Source organism: Pituophis catenifer, unplaced genomic scaffold (genome assembly GCF_029215685.1).
Source record: "Pituophis catenifer annectens isolate HBS135680 unplaced genomic scaffold, rPitCat1.0.hap2 SCAF_1, whole genome shotgun sequence".
Taxonomy (NCBI): domain Eukaryota; kingdom Metazoa; phylum Chordata; class Lepidosauria; order Squamata; family Colubridae; genus Pituophis; species Pituophis catenifer.
In genome coordinates this window covers 198,318,086-198,338,613 of record NW_027256881.1, presented here as the reverse complement: position 1 = coordinate 198,338,613, position 20,528 = coordinate 198,318,086, and the positions used below count along the sequence as shown (strand labels likewise).

The following is a 20,528-nucleotide window of genomic DNA, read 5'->3' as shown; positions in this document are numbered from 1 at the left end:
CTGAGTGAACTTGGAAGAGGCTTTGTTTTGATTTATATCATTTTACCAGGGTGGAGACGGGTGCATGTTAGAATGCAGCCATGCTAAATATATTTAGAACAAGCTCTTTCTTATTTTACTATGCAGATATTTTAGATACGGCAAGTGTTCTATTTTCCTCCCTCCTCCTAATTTGAAGTGGTAGAAACCTATAAAGGAACATAGCAGCATGAGGCTTCTGTTATGAAGGAGTGATTTTAAAATGGCAAGGCATAAATAAATGCAGTGGCCAGGCCCTTCAGCAGTGTGTGATCAGGCAGTGTGTGAATAAGAACATAGGCATAAAGCTTCGTCCATGAGACTAGGGCCTAGCCTCTCAGAAGGGCATCTTAAGGAAGATTTTTATGTTTACGTTTTATGAGATCCCCTTCAGAATGCCACTGGTCACACATCCGTTGCAGATGTGGCTAGCGTACATAAACTGCTCTTTAAGTGCTTTCCTTTTCTTGACAGTTCTTTCAGACATTCAGTGCACAAAAGAACTGGTGGCCTGTAACACATTTATATAGCGCGCGACAATAAGAATAGCAACAAAACAACAAAATACAAAGAATCGAGCGAGGACAAAAATAGAAAAATAAGTACAAAAATCAGCACACGCAATCCAAACAAAAAAACAAACAAAACAGAGACCATCTGCCACCTCTGAACCATTTTCCCTCTTACTATTTGGCTACGTTTGATTTTGTTTTTCATAAAGCTACAATACTGCATTTTCCGTCTTCTGCTTTAATCCTTGCTATATATATAGTTTGGAATGACAAGAGGCCATCGGCAACATGAAGTTTGGAGAATGTCTCTGAAGTTAGAAAGTGTGATTAGCTAAACCAGGCAAAGAATATCAAAGCCATCAAGCATAGTGTGTGTGATTACTAGGGGCACACAAATAGCCCCAAGCCCCTGAATTGTGTATCCCAGCAGCTTCTGCCACCAAAAAACAAGCTGATGTTCAGTTTCCAAAGATCTTTTCTTGGTCTCCCTTGGCAGAAGGAACATCCTCTTTCTGCTCTTTGAGCCACGGTAGCGCAGTGGTTAGAGTGCAGTACTGCAGGCTACTTCTGCTGCCTGCCGGCTGCCAACAGACTGGCAGTTCGAGTCTCACCAGCTCAAGGTTGGCTCAGCCTTCCATCCTTCCGAGAACCCAGATTGTTGGGGGCAATATGCTGACTCTGTAAAACCGCTTATAGAGGATTGTAAAGCACTGTAAAGCGGTATATAAGTTTAAATGCTATTGTGCCCTAAATGCCAGTGCTTTGGGTGATACACACAGTGCCACAATGCATGTCCAAAAGAAGTCATGCTTGCATCATGACATCACAACGCTGCTTTCATCATTCTGCCTTCCCCTGCCAACCACACAGACAATGCCATCCGCGCATGTTATTTGGCTTGTTAAGTCTTTCTTGGTCCATCCGTAAAGACATACTTGCATTTAGGAAGCTCGCTTTCATCCAAATAGCATGTTCCGCCATACATACACCTGCAGGCCGGGGGCATTGTTGGTGGAGATTCAATAGCTATGAAAAATGAAAGACATGCATTATATATCTATGGAGATTCTCAGTCATCCAGGTCATGGTGGTCCCAAAGGTGCTTTTTCAAGAGGCAACTGGACTTTCTGGTTTTTCTTTGAAGATGTTTCGCTTCTCATCCAAGAAGCTTCTTCAGCTCTGACTGATACGTATATGATGTCATCTATCTCCAGTCTACAACACAGTCAACATCACCTATCTCCAATCTACAACACAGTCCTTTCAACAGTTCCATGAAGGCTCCATACCCATTTGCACCACTCTGGTGACCCTGATGACACAGATAAAACCGCCAGCTGGCCTTAACAATTCGCTAAAAGATTGTAAATGACCAGCTGTCTGCAAGGAATATAAATCCTTCCATTCCCCACCATCCTGTCAGAGCTGAAGAAGCTTCTGGGATGAGAAGTGAAACGTCTTCAAAGAAAAAACAGAAAGTCCAGTTGCCCCTTGAAAAAGCATCTTTGGGATGACATGCATTATACCAATCCTGTAAACCGTGATGATTTATCCACTGACAATATCTCTGAAGAATCAGGATTATTTTTTTTTTTGCCTAATCCAAGATTCTATTTTCTGTTCATGATGATTATATGCCACTTTCTCTTATGTGAGGTTCAGAAGGGTAAACAATATCTTACAAAAAACCGTATTTCTACCTTGCTACATGCCTATCAGTAAAATATAATAACAAAACAGCAATATTTGAGGTCAGCCAACGGTAAAACTAACCAACAAATAGCCTTGAATCCACTCTTTTCTTCAGCTGGTGAAAACAGCATACCCAAGGGATGTATGTTCAAACGGCTTCCATTGGTAGAAAGGCTTGTGTGTAAGAAAGTGATTTCTGTCAATCTCCCTTCCCTTGGCTGTCCACAGCTTCACTTCCCTAACATGCCCCTCGCCTTTTCAGAGCATATTTACAATGTGCTGGGGAGACAAGCTATACTTCTTTCATTCTGACAACAAAAGACTGCCATGTTTAATTCCATTTTTTAAAAAAAGTATTTATTTAAAAGAAGACTTACTTCAAGAACATCTTCTGCCAGCATACAAACAAAATAGATCAGTAAGTCATCAGAACTAAATAAACTATTTGATCATTGCTATGTGTAAAAGTTTTCTTTTGAAGAATTACTCTTCTGATACATGTACCAAAAAAAATATATATGCAACAATTAGTGCGATGTATCAGTCAGAAAACACCATGGAAATGCTTAAAGGAATTTTATAGCACATGACAGAGAGTGATTAAAATAAGAAGTGAAATGTTCTCCAGATTTCATGAGAAATATCCTCTTAACTCTAAATATGCAATTTTACACAATGGTTAACATATACATTGCATTATTAATATAGCAGTATCTTGGCTAACCTCATATTTATGAGAAGGTATATACTCTGAGAATGTTCACACCAAGGAATGGAGGCAGAAGTAACTGGGAGAAATGTATGTTGCTGTTTTAGTTATAAGCACTACACAGTTAGTATTGAATAGTTCTTTGTTCGCTAGGAGGCCACATTTAATATCTCTTGATAAGGCAAGATCTCACTGAGCAGCTTCTAAGAAAAACGAGTCGACTGAAGTACAACTCTGGGAGGACACTTCCATTATTGTTACTACTTGGATAAAAGTAAAGGTAGAACATTTTTTTCTTTTTAAAAACTATGTCCAATATATTTTAGGGATTATATATCCAATATATTTTTGGGATTATGTTCTTCTCACTTAGAATGGTAGGAAACAGCACTTCTACTATATAAATGTATATCTGGGCAGATACAGTATAAGGGATCATTGTGTTTCTGAAAGTTCCGGGGGGTGGGGAGGGGATAGTTCTAAATAGAAAATTGTTGCAACGGAAAATATTTGGAGTAATAATTTTCTATCCGATCTCCTGGCTTTTGGACTGCAGAGAGTTCCTTATTTGAAAGTATAGTCTAAGATGCAACTCCCTTGTTCTTGAAACTAAAATGCTGTTTACTCATTACCTTGGTTCTCTATGTGCATCAGATTTTACTCAGTTAACACGCTGTCTCTTCTGAAAAAGGAACATACATGTCCAGTAACTCTCCTTACCTGCGTCACATTCTTCTGAGCTGCCTTCCACAAAACTAGCCCCTTGTGGACAAGCACAGGTATATCCCCCAGGTCTCAACAAGCAGAGGTGGCTGCAGACATCTTTGCATGGATTGGATACTGCAGAGACAACAGAAGAGTGATCAGAATGCCTTTCGTAAAGATTCAATATGCCAATCAGATTGGAAACATGGGAGCAGCAAGATAAGCTCAGAACAGACACAATGCTCCTTGGTCTCCTGAATTTGGTTCAGAAACGTTCCTTGGCATTGTATTCCCTTTCCCCTTTTCTTTTTCTCCCTGGTTCCTCTCTCCTTCCTTTTTCAATTTTAGAGATTATTAAATTTGTATTACTTCTGCATTGGTGCTTTTACTATTTTAACCCAAGTGCACATGACTGAGGGGGAAAAAAAGAACTTTGCTAAATATCATTAAAAATACTTCCCCAGACAAATGTCAGGTTATGGGAAATTACAAAAACCCAAAGCTTCCCATTGGGACAAAGCTTTAAAAAAAAGATGAGGAAGCAGACATTCATGCCAAATATTCCCAAGTGAGATAAGTGAGCATCACCAGGTCTGCACTAAATTAGTGGCATGAGATCATTTCTAGTCCTGTGAGCAACGTTGACTCTTACTTCATTTTCTATTTTATTTAACTCAAGATTAATTACCAGATATTTTAACACACATTCCAATTCCTACCTCCTAAGTGAATCTGCCTTGCCCTACAAAGCATCAAAAGGCAAGGACATAGACCATTCTATTGCTATGATGAGGGTGAAGGCAAGAAATGATCTCATTCCTGTCTGTGCAAGAAAAATATGATAAGCGAAGGGCATATAGCAGTCATAAAACAAACACAACATCCTTCCTCTCTGGCTCATAAGCAGCTCCTTGTATGATTTGAGATACCCAATTTCTTTCTTCCTTTTAGCCTTTTTCATAATGACTGCAATAAGAGACACTGACATGGATAAAGTAAGAAACTGTGTAAGAAATTGTGTATGCCAAATGCTCCTCAGAAGTAACCTGAGTGGTGGGGGGGATGAGGGGAGAAACTCCTATATTCCACAAGATGGAAAAAATATGCCTGTCTTTAAAAACTATCTCTGATCCCATTGGTCACAGCAAAGCCTGTGTAGATGGAGAGAGACTGATAGAGGCAGGAAACAAAAAGGTTTGAATTTCACATCACCTTGCTTGGATTTGTGATTTTGTCCATAGTTTCCTGAGATTTGGAACGAGAGTTAGGAGAAGCCAAGTTTTTGTTCTGTCAAATGCATCCTCCTACCTTTTTAATGTATTTCAAAGAGACAAAGTAAACTATGTACAATGATGTCAGAGTCTAGATTCATACACCTCTCTAAGACACAATGTGGTTTTGTCAATTTATGGCTGTGTAAAGTCAGCCAATCATGGCTTAGCAAACCACAATTATAAAAATGAATTGAGGAATCCAGTTAATATCAAGTCGCTGAAGGCCTCCACCAACTCCAGTTTCAAGCTGTCGTTGATATCAAGTATGGAGAGATTCGCTCATTAGCAAATGATGATTCATTTCTTTAAGTGTATCACATTTATTTGGGTATAACAACAATTCATACATCAAAGAGAGGTCATTACCTGACTGGTTGCATCTGTGTTGGTGATAGATCCGCACTTGAGTGAGCCATGGGTTTATGGTCAACAGTTTGACTTTTTCTCCATTTCCAAACTTGTCTTTTTTCCAGACTTCTCCTCTCTCTTTCGATGTCCAATACAAATGGCCTTCGAACAGATCAAGGCTATACGGGCTGCTGACTTTGGGGTTAAGTAAAAGAGATAAGTTAACAGCAAAGACCAGCAATGCTGTTATTCTAAGTATTATTGCAGAAACAATAGCATTGTTCTCTTAGCATTTTTCTGTGCATTTGCATTAGTGGATATTAACAGATTCTGGAAATTGAAATATCTTAAATCTTCTGTGGAATTTCACAAGAACTAAAAGCTTGTTTAAATACATGTCAGAGTTTATTTCATAAATCATCTTTGCTTAAGATGGAGATGATATGCTACTCATGCTGACTTTGCTATTTGAATTTAATGAATGATTCTATTAATCCTCAGAACGATATCAAAACTTCTGCCATTAGTCACCATAAAAATTTCCTTTGAACTATCTCCATATGTCTTAAATATGAAATATTTTGAAAAATCAGTTCAATGATAACTGATAACTTTAATAAATTAGAAGAGATTTGAATTCAGGTTTTGGTGATTTTATGGATATGCCCGTGTAGTTTTCAAAATGTGTGTGTGTCAGTTCTGAGATGTTCCCCATTTCCCCATTGCTAGGCTGCCTCTTTTTTTTTTTTTTTTAACCAATGTCTACTCTGCAGCTCTTCTTCCTATCTCCCAAGGTCATTCTCACATACCATCACATTACCCAAGTCTGATTTGCTCAGCTTTTTTGCAATCAGTTAAATTCGGCCGGATGCTACATACCTCCGTGTAAAACAGTCTTTCTATCTGTTCCATCAAACTTCATAGATTCAATTAGATTTTCCTTCTCGTCACTCCAGTAGATCCTGTCACTGTTCAAATAATCAATAGAAAGGCCAGTTGGCCAGCCAAGGTCTTCAGAAACCAGTGTATTCCTCTGCTGTCCATCCATCCAGGCACTTTCGATTTTTGGCTGCCTTCCCCAATCAGTCCAATACATTAACCTAAAAAAGCCAAACAAGCAACTATTAATTATTTGTTACACATTTTCAAAGCCATCTAGAACAGAAGAAAGAGAAAGAAATCTTGACCCGAAATGGTAAGAAATGCATTATTCCATATTGCTTATTGTTACAATTATTATTATTATTATTTTGCACTCAAGTCAGAAGCACCGAAATGCTTCTGGGTTGAAAATACTCACCCAAGCTTAGGGTTGACCGCTATGGCTGCTGGCTGATCCAGCAAAGAATAGATTAACCATTTCCGATATCTCCCATCAAGTTTTGCCACCTCTATTCTGTTTGTCCCAGAATCAGTCCAATAAAGGTGCCTAATTAAGAAACAAAATGCTTATCTTTTGAGTGATGTTTAACACTAGGTTCCTAAATATTTATTTATTAATCTTTCTTCTATTTAACGTTGTTTCATCTTCTTTATATTTAACTCAATTGGCCTAAATCAGGCAGTTTTCAAATCAGAATCTATTCAACAACATTACCCTGCTGTGAAACCCCAAAACTGCACTGCTAAAATTTCATCAGATTATGCCAGCACAATTTCTTGGGAATGTTTTCTTGAAAATAAAGGAAAAACTGTGCTTATTTTCTAATAAGTTTAATAGGCCCATTAAATAAGGACACTTCAAATGTCCGCCGAACATGAAAAATGGCCAGAGAGAAAGATTCTGATCCCTGTTATAACATAGCATCACTAGCTTGTTCATGACAGCCTTCAGAGGCAATAATAGTAATTAATAACTTTTAACAATGAAAATAACAAATACAGACCCACAAAAGTTTACCCACCTCATCCATGACCCAAGAAATTATGCCAATTTGCATTCAAGAAGTATTTTGTACAGGGAAAAAAATAACTCAGTAATTTTGAACTAAGATGTGTGTATGTGTGTATTTCTGAAGCACTTTTATCTAACTTTTGCACTTACTTGCCAACCCAATCCACTGCTAAACCAACAGGACTGACCAAGTATCTAAGGTTCAGGTCAACTTCTTTCACAGGATTATTTCCACTGCTTTCAAATGTGGGGATATAAGCACGTTTGATGGAACCAAATTGTGATCCACGTCCAAGAATGCTGTAGTATACAACACCTAGAAGAGTTCAGAGACCTCTCTTTATATTTGCACTGGAAAAAACATTGCTTAGTGGGACAATGCTGGGTTTCTAACATTTCAAATATGGGATTGATAGAAGCATGTAGTAACTCAGTTCGCACATTGTGCAAATGCATACATTGGTTTAATTTTGATACGGCATGATTTGTTCAATGGATTACAGTTTAATAAACCTAGTTTAACATTATTTTTGAATCCGTTCACCAATTCTGTCAGGCTAAGAAGAATTGACCCAACTCAATGCCTTTTGTTAAGCCTCCAACTTGCTGACTATTTGCAAAATACTTTCAGGCTTAAACTGTAGCAATGGATATGTATATCATTCACCCATTTTTGTTGGGTACAGCAGGGCAGGTCATGGTTGAAAACCATATGAACCAAAGATCAGCATTGCTGAAGCTAAGAAATTTGGTGTCCTTATGCAGAAACTCTTGGAACTGCTTCAAAGACGTATTCTATCTTCGAACAACAAGTATTTCAACAGACATCTTGTAAAAATTAACAACCTGGAAAACATCTCTTTATAAATGGATAACTAGGCTGTCAGCTTCCTAATTTTTAATACACTAATTCTTGATTAGCATTTGGTCCTCTGGGAGTTAGCTTACTAGATGACTACAAGTCCACTTTTTGATATTTTATCCTAATGTTGCTTTAGCAAAATCTAAACCAAACAGCCATGCTAAAATCATGGCTTCATAAATGACATTTGTAAGAGAAAAAAAGAGACTTTATTAGTCCCTACTAAATGGTTTATTCGGGTATTATATATTGCTATACCAGAAATGATAGACGCTGACAATGATTCTTCTCTGCTTCCTGCAGCAAGTTTACTATATAGCTTAGAGTAAGTTTAAGATGATAGATAGATAGATAGATAGATAGATAGATAGATAGATAGATAGATAGATAGATAGATAGATAGATAGATAGATGTATGGATGGATGGATGGATGGATGGATGGATGGATGGATGGGTGACATAAAAATATAATAAATATTTAAGTGTAATTTGCAAAGTGATTCATAATATTACATTTCACAAAGTTCTTACAAGCTACAATCATGTCTACTTAATAGATAAGGAACTTAAAATATTACATGCCCATAATTTAATGAATCCATGGAAAACAGATTCTGAAGAAGTTATTTCTCTGCTAGTAAGAAACACACACACACACACACACACACACACACACACACACACACACACACACCATGGCTACATCATTGAAAAGAGTCTCCTGTTCTAATGTCCAAAATCTAAAACATACTTAGGCCAATTCCTTCAGGATCCCAATGATAGTCTACTGCTTGAATGTGTTCCTCGTTTTCAATATAGTCTGAATATTGCTCAGATGACATGTTGTATCTCCGAATACGGACATTATCAGGCAGAAGTAAGATTGGTGGGTTACCTAAAAAAAAAAAGAAAAGAAAAGAAAGAAGAAAACATTATTTTGTTGGAACTCAACAATTAAAACACAAAAGGGATTTTTAAAGCATCTGCTTGTAATTTACTTTCTATAAAGCATTTTGGTTATAAGATGTAGCACAATGAGCTATAAAACTCAGAGGCTATTTTTGGTAATACTCTTTCTAGTGTTAAAATGTTTACCACGTTGTAGCCTTCTTGCTATCCGTAGATAAGCTTGTTAGTACATTTTTATAATTAGGATTGTCAAATCAATGGCATGCCAGATGTTGATTGACACCTTGAATGTGTCCCAGCTAGCCTGGTTGATAGGGAAGGATGGTGACAGTTGTAATGAAACAACCTCTGGAAGGTTTTAATTGAAATGCAGTGAAGTGTTTGTCTCTCTGAACAGGACATTCCTATGCCACCTAATAAACAACTTTAAAATTGGCCTCTATTTCACTATGCCCCCTTATCACTCAGTAAAGAGAATAAGAGTTTGAGAAACAGGGATATAACATGTTCCAGTATTTATAATGGAGGTTTGAAGCCTGGTCTTGGACTAAAATAATTTCCAGGAATTCCTATTTTAAATAGAGATGGCTGGAAGAAGAACTGTGTTAGTTTATATAATAGACTAAACACAGAGACTTATAGTGCTTACAAGACAAATATGTTTTATCAGGGCATTAGCTTTCACAAGCAGCAGCCATCTGATTTCCTGTTACAGAGCTTTGACTACATCCTCTCTCTGTAGTTAAAGTCCTGTTGGAAGCTCTTTGATATTGTCCCATCTTGATTGTTGATGAAGACCTTTGTTGTGATACTGTATGTTCTCACCAGAACATCTCTCCCTTTCAACGAAGGGGTATATCAATGCCCAATGTACTACCTTGAGCTTTAACACCTCAATGGAAATAATAGTTTGGATGGAGACCACTGGCCTTGGGTTGAGTAAGACTGGAGAAGATCTCTCCAGCCAATAAGGCTGGCACCTGTGGTTATCCTCTCTCTCAGGTCAGCTCTGTGATCTGTATCCCTCCTGTAAGACGTGCTGGCTGTAGCCCTGCCCACCCCTACAAAATAAATAATTTCCAGGGAAATCCTGGCTGCTCTTACCATTGGCCGCACATTGGCTTCCCTGTTGATCCCCAACTGATCGAAATCCCTCAGCACAAAAGCATTCATAACTTCCTTTGGAATTCTTACAAAGCTGTGGGCAAGAACCGAAGACTTCACATTCGTTGACATCTGAAATCAATGACAAATAGAGTTTTCATTTTTGCTTAGAACAGAAAATAATGCCTTGGTTGAGATGCTATTTTCTACTCTGACAGTTGCAATGTTTTGCTCACTTTGATTTCATTTTAAGTCTAAGCCAGACAAATGATATTAGGTTTGCATTGACAGCATCCTTCCAGCAGAATCTCTCCCCCAGCTGCCCTTCAATAATCATCTCAATTTGTGTGTGCGTTTTTAAGAATAACAACAACAACAACAACAACAACAACAACAACAACAACAGAGCAACAACTTCCAACAATGATCTAAAATATACTATGACTTAGGATTTGGCACTATAAAAAGAAAAACAGAACTGAATAAAATAAGTATGAAGGGAAAAGCACAATATATTGATATTTTGAGGGCTCAAGGTTGCTGAGCATTTCCAAGGTAGAAAACAAAGTATAGATGAAAATTACCATCACAGGTATTCCTATCCAGGTCACTGGGATGGTATCCAGGCCTGCAGGTACATATAAAGCCTCCTTCATTTAGGTCGGTACAATTGTGTTCACAGATATTTTCAGCACATGTTCTGTCTGTTCCAGGATCTTAAAGAAAAAGAGTTGGAGAGGGAGACATACGTTTTGATCAGTAAGGATAAAAGAATTACAATTCATAGCATTTTTCCTCAATTTCCCTTTGGCTTTATCCTCTTCTATTCTTAAAGAAATTAACCTTTGAAATAAAAAAAATCATGAAGCAACTTTGATTGAAAATACCATTATTACTAAGGTAATAGTTTTGTGGGTGATTGTTGCACTTCGGGGGCAGAAAACAATTGTGGCTATTTTAAGAACCACCCATAATTATGCTTTACAAAGAAGTCGTCCATTATTTAACAGTGAATCCTTTTCAACAGCTAGGTTCTGATCCATTTTAGAGTTAACTCATGTATAATACCAGGCTGCTTCATACTGATGATGCTGAAAAGAATACCACGAACTCCAACACTCACAGCAGTTTTTAAAGACGTCAAATCCATAAAACCACTATAAAACATCCCACTAATATAAGACCAACTCCTGATAACTGGACTTTATTATTATGCCTTAAACATCTGAGGCTCTAAAAAAATAAGTTGGTGTTCATTCTATTAACCTCAATGGGAAAAAAACCTTTGATATATAGTACAACACTCTTTTATTGTTTCTGTTGGAGATATGATTTTTTCTTAATTTACATATACACAGCTGTGATTATATTTTAGCTGTTCCCCATTAGTTACACTCAGTTATATTGATTAAAAGAAACACAATAATACACGGGCAAACAATTGATACAAACTCAAGGTAAACCGTTCCAAACTCAATTGCAGAAAATACGACTTCAGCAACAGAGTGGTCAATGCCTGGAATGCTCTACCCAACTCCGTTGTTACAGCCTCAAACCTTCACAGCTTCAACCTCAAACTGTCTACTGTGGACCTCACCCCATTCCTAAGAGGTCCATAAAGGAGGCGTGCATAAGCGCACCAGCGTGCCTACTGTCCCTGTCTTGCTGTCCCCATTTATCTGTACTTACTTCATTTTTGTTTATACCTATACCTGCTATCTTGTACCTGGAAATTCGTAAGATTTCTGACCTCCGGGTATTTCGCTGCGCACTCAAGACCTTGTTGTTCCGCCAGGCTGGGTTAGCAACATAATTTTAAATTGGATGTTTTAAATTTTTGGGGTTTTAAATTAAGCCAAATTTATTTAATATTTTTAAATTATTTTAAATTGATGTTTACTCTGTTTTTAAATAGGCTGTACACCGCCCTGAGTCCTTCGGGAGAAGGGCGGTATAGAAATAAAATAATAATAATAATAATTATTATTATTATTATTATGTTTGACAAATAAATAAATAAAATAAAATAAATATTTAAAATCACTGGCAGAGTAAAGATTCTTTTTCTTCCTAGTTTGCTTTGAATAAATAAGCTGGAAAGATAAAGGGGTTAACGGAGAGGGAGCATAGTTCACTATAATTTGAGGCAGTCTTTCATAACTCAGTTCCTCCTCAATGTTTTAGTTTTCAGGATCCATAAATCCCCCAATGGCATGGCCAAAGGATTATGGGATATGTAATCTAAGACATTTGGGGAGCACCAGGTTACTGAATGCTGTTTTAAGTTGTGTCACGGAGATTTAAAAAAAAACTGCATTCAAGTTTCAACTGCTAGAATGGTGTTACCGAAATAAATGAAATGGGGGCAGTTAAGAAAGGGACAGAGGCATCATATTTCAGTGTGATAGATCAGATGGGGGGCATTTTCTCTTTTGGGAATTGTTTTACTTCAGTGGATTTCCTCACAATTTTCAATCGCCCTGAAACATGAAGTTCCCACCTCACCCCGTATGAGAAATCCTGCAAGGGAAAAAAAAACCCACCATAATATTGTCCATGCAACCACAACAATACTCACTGCAGCCGACCTCATCAAAATGGTTTCCACAATCGTCATAATTATCACAGACATAATGCAGTGGGATACAATTTCCATTGCCACACTTAAATTCTTCAGGAGTGCAAGGCTGGGGAGTAGGTTCTTTGCCTGCATAAAAAAAGACATGCACACTTTGCATAACTTTGTAATCACTGGTAAATTATTATTCTGCAAACTAAAGTTAAGAGGGTCAATGTAGGTACAAGCACCCAAAATTAAGACAACAAGCAGCAAATTAAATCTATTCATTCCTGTAATTCAGATAAACGGATAAACTTACAATGTTCTTCTTTCTCATCGCTTCCATCTCCACAGTCATCCTCCTGGTTACACAACTCCTGGCTGTAGATGCAGCGATTATTCTCACAACGAAAGCGGTGGGGGGGCTCACAGACAATGTCCACTGAAATCGGAGAGGTCACGAGAGTTTAAATATTGTTTATGGGTCTCAGTTTCAAAATACTTCCTGAATGTTAGACAATAGTGCTAAACTACTATAGAACTCATATATTTAAGGAGATGGACTAGTGCAAGCATGTAGCTTAAATTACCCATAATCAGGAACAAGTATACATTCAGAGACTCACTAATCCTATCTCATTAGAGTTATGCCATCCTATTATCTGCACTTAACCTATAGTCAATATTAATTCTAGTTAATACCAGGTAGGAAAAGCCTGTAGAACCTGGTTTCTGAATTTCTTTCCCAATCCCTCAACAGCAGCTCCACTCTGATCCTGGAAGGAAGTGTTGAAGCCGATATTTCTTTTACTGGTTTTCACTCATTGCAAATTTAGTTCTGCTCTGTTCTGTTTTTGGAGAGCTATCCTGTTGTCAGATAGAGTCCTATGCCCCCTTATTTATATATAAATTGATTTTATCTGAAAACAGTTGAATTTATAACCATTCCTACGTTGATCTTGGAGTTTCTCGTGAGTAGATCTGAGAAAAGCTTTTTGAGATTCTTTTCAGGTTGACATGAAAAACTTCCAACTCCCTGATTAATTTTCTAACTTCCCCTTCAGGCTCAGGAATCTCTATAATATGCTCTCTGTATTTCATTTGCTGCATTATACATCAATTCCCTTATCTATAAAAATGCATATGCCAAAATCAATTAGATCTAAGCATCTGTGTGTTCTCAAAAAGCACCCTCTCCGCGTTATAGAAAAAGCTGATCTTGAATCCAAGAGGAGGTTAGGATATGGGGAGTTAAGTATGTGGTTGCCAAGCTATCATTTATAAAATATAAAATCAACTTCTCAGTTCCAATTTTCTGGCATTTCAAAGATGGGTGGGCCAAAAATGGATTACAGAGTGGACTTTAAAAACAACAACAACAAATCTTACAGCAGAACTGAAGTTCTTCATCTGTCCCGTCTCCACAGTCATCATCACCATCACATTTCCAGTAGGGCTGAATACAGACGTGGTTCTTGCACTCAAACATTGAAGGGGGACAGTAAGAACCATTTGGATAGCGAGTGGCTGATAAAAAGACATTCAATTTTAATATCATGGCCCTTGTAATACTATGCAAGCAGTTTCTTAATCTTTTTCTTCATACATTATTATTATTATTATTATTATTATTATTATTATTATTATTATTATTATTATTAAATTTATATGCCCCCCTCCTCCTGAGGGACTCGGGCGGCTCACAAGTATAAAATGACAATAAAAACAATATCACTAAATAGCATTAAAAATCCAATTTAAAATCCCACAGTTAACAAAAAAACCCAACCAGATCAGGTGATTTGAGTAAAAAGCCAGGTCTTAAGATCTTTGCGGAAGGAATGGAGATCAGGGGCTGTCCAGAGCTCGGTGGGTAATTCATTCCAGAGGGTCAGCGCGGCCACCGAGAACGCCCTCAATCTGGGGGCCACCAGCCGACATTGTCTGGCCGATGGCACCCGGAGGAGGGCAGCCCTATGTGACCACGCTGGGCGGTGGGAGGCCGGTAGGAGGTGGTCCAGCAAGTACCCTGGGGCCGTGCCATGTAGGGCTTTATAGGCGAGAGCCAGCACCTTGAAGCAGATCCGAAAGGCCACCGGCAATCAGTGCAGCTCGCGCAGGAGAGGTGTTACACGGGAGTAACGAGAAGCTCCCGTAACAACCTGCGCGGCCACATTCTGGACCAGCTGGAGCCTCCGAATGCACCCCAAGGGCAGCCCCATGTAGAGGGCATTACAGTAATCCAAACACGAGATAATGAGAGTTTGAGTGACTGTACGGAGGGCATCCCTGTCTAGGAAAGGGTGCAACTGGCGCACCAGGCGAACCTGTGCAAAAGCCCCCCTTGTCACGTTCTAGTAAATTGATGTTTTCTCCATTACAAAGATATCCCTTAGATCCTGGCTTTTAGAGGAGTTTAGTAATAGCAACATCATACAACTTTAATAAGGGATATCTTTTTTTAAAAAAAAAACCACATTGCTTTATACTGTACTGCAGGAGGTCCCCAAACCCTGATCCATGGATTGATACCAGTCTGCAGCCCGTTGGGATCTGCGGTTGTTAGGAACTGGTGGGCAAGCGTACAAAGGTCCATTTGCACAAGCAATAGGCGTGTGTGCGAAACCATCGCCTCCCCGCCTGTTGCCGCTGCCAGTCAGCAGAACCAGAAAGATTGGATACCACTGCTGTACTGAGATTGTGTAGAAAAATATAATATGGAGTAGAAACAGGATAGAATTTTGTTGTTTTTTTAAAAAACCTAATCAGGCAGAATAAAGTGTGTACAGGTAGTCCTTGACTTACAACCATTCATTTAGTGACCGTTCAAACTTACAACGGCACTGGAAAAACTGACTTAAAACTAATACATGCACTTACAACCGTTGTAGCATTGCGATGGTCACATGATCAAACTTCAGGCAGTTGGTATGCATTTATGACGGTTGCAGTGGCCCAAGGTCACATGATCCCTATTTACGGACTTTCCTAGCTGGCTTCCGACAGGCAAAGTCAATGGGGAAGGGGAAGACAGATTCGCTTAACACCCATGTTTTTTGTTTATTTATTTATTTATTTGTTTGTTTGTTTGTTTATCTATTTATTTATTTATTCAATTTATATCCCGCCCTTCTCCAAGTGGACTCAGGGCGGTGCACAGCCAGAACTAAAACACATACCAATGCAAAATTTATAATTTTTGTAAAAGAATTATATGACTTTGGCCCCAAATTTAAAACATTCAAACTAAAACCCATTAACAATTTAAAAAGCTAAAAAAAAAGGGGGGGTGGTCACGCCAGTCCTGCTTGATGGAAAAGAAAAGTTTTTAGGGCACGGCAAAAGACCCGGAGATCCGATATCCTTCGTATCTCCGGGGGCAAATCGTTCCAATGGGCAGGAGCTGCCACAGAGAAGGCCCTCCCCCTGGGGGTCGCCAGCCGACATTGCCTGGCTGACGGCACCCTGAGGAGTCCCTCTCTGTGGGAGCGTACTGGTCGGTGGGAGGCTATCGGCAGCAGAAGGCGGTCCCGCAAATACCCAGGTCCTATGCCATGGAGCACTTTAAAGGTGGTGACCAACACCTTGAAGCACACTCGGAAGACCACTGGAAGCCAATGCAGCTCACGCAGGAGAGGTGTCACATGGGAGCGCCCCCTCGCTCCCATAATCCCCCGCGCAGCCGCATTCTGCACCAGTTGGAGCCTCCGGGTGCTCCTCAAGGGGAGCCCCATGTAGAGAGCACTGCAGTAGTTAATGTTATTAACTTAGCAACTGCAAGTGATTTACCAACAAAAAGTGGTAAAATTGGCCGTGACTCACTCAACAACTTGCTTAACCACAGAAATTCTGGTCTCAACTGTGGTCATGATTCAAGGACTACCTGTATCTGATTTCTCTTGTTTCCGGCAACCTTAAAGTTGAGGAATATAGAGCAGATTTTAGGGATCTGTGAGACTGTACGGGGCAAGGTGAGAAAGAGTCCTACAATGATGCTGGAATTCTGTTTTTATCGTTTCTACTCATCCTGACTGCATTCAGTATTTCTTGACATAGAAAAGAAAGGTAGCTGTTTATTTCCCCCGCCTCACAAAAGAAAAAGACATGATATTGTAAGGAACCGGCATCAAGTTTCTGCCACAAATCTGAAAACTCACGACAAGAAGATTCGTCAGAGAAATCCAGGCAGTCGGCACTCCCGTCACACCGGAATCGTTCTCCAATACAGTGGCCACTGTTGCACTGGAAAAAACCTGGGTGGCAGGTCCTTAGTTCTGAAAAGAAAAGTAAATAAGTACTGATTTTTTTTTTCTTTAAAAGCCATGAGGTGGCTGGTTTAGTTGAGAGGGAGGGAGAAGGAGTGGGGGAGAGAGAGGGAGAAGGGGGAGAGAGGGGGGAGAGGGGAGAGAGAAAAAAAGGGAGGGGGAGAGAGAGGGAGAGGCGGAGGGGGAGAGAGAGAGAAGCGGAGGGGGAGAGAGAGAGGGAGGGAGGGGAGAGAGAGAGAGAGATTTGCATAAAGTCAAAGGAAGGACAAATTCAAACTGCCATACTCACCACAGTCTACTTCATCTGAGTTGTCTTCACAGTCATTGTCATGGTCACACAGCCACCGGGAAGGAATACAGCGCAAGTTTGCACACTGAAACTCACTTTCTGTGCATTCACGAGGACCTTGCAATAAGAATCATTCAAACGCGGTGTGAACTTTTGCAAATTCATTCAGAACAGAATACCTCAATATGCTGGTACCATTATGTTGCTCACTTGCTAAATTTTTCATTAAAAATATTGGAAATTAATTATGCGGTTTGGAAGGGACAGATTCCCCCCTCCACCCCCCCTCCCCCAATCAAGACATCAACTTACCGCTTACCGATAAAATTCCAGCAAGTAAATGTAAAAAGTATTTTAATACAAAGCAACCAACACTGCAGTTTTTGGTAAAAAAAAGAAAGAAAAAAGGAAAGCTCTTACTGCAGTTTTGTTCATCGGAGTCATCCCCACAGTCGTCGTTTCCATCACACTTCCATCGTAGTGGAATACACCGGTGATTATCACAGCGGAAATCTCCCAAAGGATCACAAGTCAGGGATTCTGCAGAACACACACGCGCCCAAGGCAGAGAGAAATCAGTTGCCAGCAACAATTAACACACCCTTCTCAAATGCAACTTGGAAAGAAGAGATGTTCAAATAAGGTTGGTACAGGGATGTCAATAGCACAAAATTAAACAGTAAAAGACTTTGTTGTAAAGTGACTCCTCAAAGGGCATACTTTGAAAAAGAAAAGAAATACAGGTAGTCCTCCTTTAGTGACTGCCATGTTCAATAACCGTCTGCAGTTATGATGGCGATGAAAATGTAACTTTGCAAGCAATCCTCACATTTATAACCTTCACTGGTCTGTAAAGCAAAGGAAATTTAACTCCTGGCAGGCAATTTAACTCCTCCATTTTATATTCATGCCTTACTTTTTTTCCCCTGCACAGATTATTACATTTTTTAAATCCCCTCCTGTTCATTTCCGCCCACTGATCACATTTGTCTTTTAAATTCTTATTTCATTTAAATGTTAGCCAGTTTCCTCTCAGCTTTGTATCATCATTCCCCAGCCCCTTGGACCAAGTGTTGAACAGCACATGGCCCAGGGCAGAGGCCTGTGGCCTCTACTAGATTGTTCCCTCCTTAGCTGAAGTGGAGATATTAAGTAGTCTTTCAGTCAACTACTGTATGAGTCCATCTATAGCAAGAGTAGCATCTTCTACAGCCCTATTTTGCAATTTTATTAAGTAGAGTATTATGAGATTTGCTTCCCTCCTGTCCTTCAGAATCTCACTTTCAGGATTTCTCTTAAGATTATCAAGAAAGGTTTGGCGATCATTTCTGCTTCAGTACCTTCGATTGTAAATCCGTACCAAGTTCCACTTTCTCACTGTCATTCATTACCATCTTACCACTTTCTCCTAGCAATGGAGCTCTTTGATTTTCTTTTTATTTCAAGCACACTTCGTTTACCATTATGCATAGCCTTTGTGGATTTGTCAAATATCCAGAAAAACTTTAAAAGATCATCATATATAATTATTTATACCTTGCCTTTATTATTGTTATAAATAAGCTCAAGGTGGCGAACATACTAATAATACTCATTCCTCCTCTTATTTTCCTGACAGCAACAACTTTGTGAGGCGAGTTCGGCTGAGAGGACATGACTAGCTGAAAATCACCCAGAGAGCTTTCGGGTGGGACTAGAACTCACAGCGTCCTGGTTTCAAGTCTGGCACCTTAACTGCTACACCAAACTGGCTATTCTTCCCACTTAACAAAAATGTGCCCAGATGAAAAGACACTCATAAATCTATGTTTTAATTCACAGCAAATGAGCACAAATTATGTTGCACCTTGAGCAGGAACAGCAGCAATTGAATGTAGACAGTAATAACTAGGTGACAGCTTCAGATAATTTGGACCTTCACAAGAGCAAATATCAGAGAAATCAACAATTTGAATTGCTGTAAATAAATTTACCTCCAAGGTCTTTAATTTCAAGTGCTCTTAATGACCTCCCAGGTCTTAAACAAATGAAAAGCAACCATTATTGTGACATTCTGCCACCAACAGTCTCATAGAGGCGTTGTTTGCAAGTGGCATGGAAGCAAATATGGGCTCTCAGTTTTTACAAGGCATCCATTTTGCAGCTCCTAAACCTACCACAGCCTTGTTCATCACTGTTGTCTCTGCAGTCATTGTATCCATTGCAGACAGACCAGAGAGGGACGCAGCGGTAATTGGTCCTACAGCTAAATTCTGTATAATTATCACATCGATAGGCAGGACCCACTAAAAAAAAGAGAGAGAGAAAAATTCTTTATTATAGAAAATAATAAGCATCACACCAAGGTTATTTTCAAACATGCAATAGTAAATAAACTATGATCACTAATATATATTCATTTTTCAATTCAATTAAGTGTTTTCCACATAGAGGTGCTCAATAAGTGAGACAGTGACTGTATTTATTTATTTTTTTAAAGTGTATATTATGTAGATCAGGGGTGTCAAACTGGATTTCTTCGAGGGCTAGATCAGCATTGTAGTTCTCCATGGACCAGCTGGGGGTGGCAGGAACACAGGAGATGGGACAGACGCCTCCTGCAGCACCCTGCCGGCTGAAAACGGGCTGCGGGGGGGGGCATTTTCAGCCAGCAGAGTGCTGCAGGATGTCGTGGAGGCCAAAAATAGGCCGCGGGAGGGCCTTGCACAACCCCCCCATGCCCCATTTTGCCTGGCAGAGGCACTGCGGGCCAGTCCTTTGATATTTCCAGGCTGGCCCCACAGGCCATATCTAAGCACCCCGTGGGTCAGATCCAGCCTGTGGGCCTTGAGTTTGACACCCCTGATATAGATGTAGATAAATAAATAAAATAGCCTTCCTTAATCAGGCAACTTCCTCCACCCAGTAATTGGGAGATGATGCCCGATATATCTGGATAATACCAGTAGGGGAACATTGACTTTAAAAACTTCTATTCTTCCTTCATATTATCCCTTATCAAAAGTTATCCCTTTACTTACAATAGAATTAGACAATATCTAACTCCAGTTCTTCCTAACTATTTTATAACCTTATAATTGTACTGGCCTAATTCTCTCCCATTAGTGTAAGATTTTGTCAATAAGTATTCATTATATACCAAAGTTGCTGGGCTCAGATAATTTGGTTCAACAGAACCAAATTCAGGGCTCAACAACTTTGGTATATATTCAACTCTTTTGAAGTTTAGAGATATCCCTGTCTCAGACTAAATCTTTTCCTGATGTGATACATGGATTCAACAGAGTTCTTCACCGATTTAATATAAAATTGCTAGGATGGATTTTACATTACATTTCCATATCCCTTACAGATGGCATATTATATCTGATTAGAAAGGTATTTGA

General features: G+C 39.2%; 1 protein-coding gene across 1 annotated transcript in view; it reads right to left on the bottom strand.

Annotated features, from left to right (window-relative positions):
• The window catches only part of LRP2 (LDL receptor related protein 2), a 147,734-nt gene that overhangs the window by 7,362 nt on the left and 119,844 nt on the right, over positions 1 to 20,528 (bottom strand). Inside the window, exons 57-72 of the mRNA XM_070956918.1 lie at positions 19,299 to 19,427; positions 17,563 to 17,682; positions 17,143 to 17,259; positions 16,746 to 16,862; positions 13,978 to 14,115; positions 12,908 to 13,030; positions 12,607 to 12,735; positions 10,613 to 10,744; positions 10,029 to 10,160; positions 8,767 to 8,910; positions 7,303 to 7,468; positions 6,559 to 6,687; positions 6,138 to 6,358; positions 5,277 to 5,453; positions 3,652 to 3,771; positions 1,466 to 1,556 (exon numbers count right to left, since the gene is read on the bottom strand). Of these exons, the coding sequence (XP_070813019.1) occupies positions 1,466 to 1,556; positions 3,652 to 3,771; positions 5,277 to 5,453; positions 6,138 to 6,358; positions 6,559 to 6,687; positions 7,303 to 7,468; positions 8,767 to 8,910; positions 10,029 to 10,160; positions 10,613 to 10,744; positions 12,607 to 12,735; positions 12,908 to 13,030; positions 13,978 to 14,115; positions 16,746 to 16,862; positions 17,143 to 17,259; positions 17,563 to 17,682; positions 19,299 to 19,427 (2,185 nt within the window). The remainder of the gene's footprint in view (positions 1 to 1,465; positions 1,557 to 3,651; positions 3,772 to 5,276; positions 5,454 to 6,137; positions 6,359 to 6,558; positions 6,688 to 7,302; positions 7,469 to 8,766; positions 8,911 to 10,028; positions 10,161 to 10,612; positions 10,745 to 12,606; positions 12,736 to 12,907; positions 13,031 to 13,977; positions 14,116 to 16,745; positions 16,863 to 17,142; positions 17,260 to 17,562; positions 17,683 to 19,298; positions 19,428 to 20,528) is intronic.